The sequence below is a fragment of the Montipora capricornis genome, chromosome 3 (assembly GCF_036669925.1).
Source record: "Montipora capricornis isolate CH-2021 chromosome 3, ASM3666992v2, whole genome shotgun sequence".
NCBI classification, from domain to species: Eukaryota; Metazoa; Cnidaria; class Anthozoa; order Scleractinia; family Acroporidae; genus Montipora; species Montipora capricornis.
In genome coordinates this window covers 54476259-54478758 of record NC_090885.1, presented here as the reverse complement: position 1 = coordinate 54478758, position 2500 = coordinate 54476259, and the positions used below count along the sequence as shown (strand labels likewise).

Here is a 2500-nt window from a genome sequence, read left to right as displayed (position 1 = left end):
ATTTTTCCTGTTTCAAACAATTTTCTTTGTTTTGTGGTGTTCTCGATGACGACCGCGTCGTAGATCTTTACAGTAAGTCCCTTGAGTAAATGACTAGCTCCGTGGGCGGGCAAGATGAACCAAATCCCGCGCTGTGATTGGCTACCCGAGCGGGCAAGATGAAGCTATACTGCCCACTCGGGATTTCTCGCTTGTTCCCGCGAGATCAAAGATCATTTTTTTTGGTGTTTTATCCCATAAAATAAAATCCTTTATTGACCAAGCTTTTTCAGTCAACATGGCTGGATACTGGCCAAGTTCGTTATTAGCGTGGCCCATAAACACGCTAACAAAGAACTTGGCCATTATCCAGCCACCTTGACCTCACGCTTGGTCAATAACTCATATATCCCATATATATACTTGTACCGGAGGACCAGACAGTGGCTTGCACTGTTTTCATGCAAAGCAAGTTAAGAAGGACTTCATACAAATAGCAAATAGTACAATTCTAGCTGTACTTCACCACAAACAAAAAACTTTTTCAAGAATTTTCAGCTGAGAGGAAAAAAAAAACGCTCAAGCTTTTCCGAAACCTCTTTCGGCTGAAGCGTGTTAAATCCACTAGGATGTGGTTTCCATCAGGGAAAAAAGTGAATTTTAGAATAACTTATCTTCACTTCCATGCCAAATTTCCTGGGCGCCGCCATGTTAAGAATAAGGGAGCTTTAGATTCTAGGATGAAGACGAGAACGAGTACGAGATTTGACTGCCCGTTTTTAGCGAAAATACTTACAAAATTCATAACCCGGACGATTCATTTTCAAGTTACTCTTTGTGAGCAGCATAGATTCCTTAGTTATTCTTATTTCCAGTAATTGAGCCTTTTCCTGATCGAAAAATGCCAAAACTGCTACGTGTTGATGCCTTGTTTTCACATTTTTGCAAAATCTCGTACTAAGGCAGCGTTTACACGAACACGGTTTCATTTGTAACCGCATCGTTTTCGATGCGGTTACATCGTCTGTTTACACGATACCAATCGAGGCTGTTGCCGAAACCGTGTTGATTTGAAACCGATGCCAAAAGTGGAGCTTTTTCAAAACGATGCGGTTTCATCTGTCGTGTAAACAGTGAAACCGCATCGATTTGAATACGGTTACTATTTTGGCGCGAACTTTGCACTGTTCAATTCAAAATAGTGAATTTACCACCCAGTGCAGTGCTCGCTTATACCATCACGACTTGAATTTTCTGTCGAAAACGGTTCCGTGCAAACACTTCCAAACCGCATCGATTTTTACGGTGTTTCGAAGTCATGAAACTGTGTCGATGCGAAACCGCGTTCGTGTAAACGCTGCCTAAAATGACGACGTTCACACGTTTTTCCCGCCAAAATGACGCTGATTTGCGCGTGTTCTATGAGAAAATCTCGTACTCGTATTTAAATTACTTGTAGATGTTCTCGTCCTAAAATCTAAAGCGCTCCATTGTCACAAGTACGGAGACTAAACACCTGCCAATGGTATCATCACTTCTCGATTATACGTTTTTGACCCGGTTTTCGCACTTATGTCAAGAAATGTACCTGATTAGATGCACGCCAAATTTTGACATCCAATACAAAGCCGGTCCCTTTAACAATTAGGCAAAGGTTAGCGTTACTTTTAGCGTATGGTGTAGGTAGCTGTTTTATTCACACCAACTCTTTGATTAACTTGCCTCTGGTTTTGACAACTTTCGAATAATTAAAATTCTGTTTCAAATGAATATTCCTTAATTAAAGCTGTGACAGCAAATTATTTGAATGTCTTGGACTGTGAAAGAAAAGACAAATGTTTTTTGAATTGCGGCTGTAATGAATTTAACCAAGAATGACCTTTGCAGTTGTAAAGATATCCAGACTTGACCGTTGTTTTTTTCAAGTCTGCTTAAGTTGCTTCCAACTGCGACGATCACTCTCTCTTAGAGTTATTTGTCTTTATTTCTTTTCAGCCGCGATATTATAGATCCTGTTGTCCCATTCGCTCTTCGTTTGTCCTCTAATCTAATGGTTGGCGTGGTACGAATTTATCGTGAACAAACGAAAAATGTCTGGGGTAAGCAGCAATTATTAGATACAATCCTCCTTTTTTTGCACTTCGAAAAGAACGATTTCTCAGTTTTATTTGGTGATATTCGAAAATTCTCCTCTTTCGAAGTTTTCCTCTTTTTGATACCAACGGTTAGGCCTTTCGCGTGACAAGGAGGGGGACTGGGGATGAGGAGCCCGCTGGTATCACAGTGATATGGACATCCCAGCGTCTTGGGTATCCCCACACCCAAAACGCTAGTGATATGGGTTTCCCAGGTGGGGATGCCCAAAACATTGGTTGCTTCAATGTAGCTTTCAAAAACTTGGCTCTCTGTGACTTAATACAACTGGTAACCAAGTTGTGGCCGAGATCCACGGACTTATTAGGTGGTAAGTGGCAGATAGCGAGGGCGTGGGCTATTGTCGACCATCACTAGGGGAACAATG

At 41.4% G+C, this 2500-nt stretch overlaps 1 protein-coding gene across 1 annotated transcript in view; it reads left to right on the top strand.

Moving 5' to 3' along the window:
- The window catches only part of LOC138040581 (meiotic recombination protein REC8 homolog), a 39833-nt gene that overhangs the window by 7967 nt on the left and 29366 nt on the right, over positions 1-2500 (top strand). The window contains exon 3 of the mRNA XM_068886277.1: positions 1975-2078. Coding sequence (XP_068742378.1) covers positions 1975-2078 — 104 coding nt within the window. The remainder of the gene's footprint in view (positions 1-1974; positions 2079-2500) is intronic.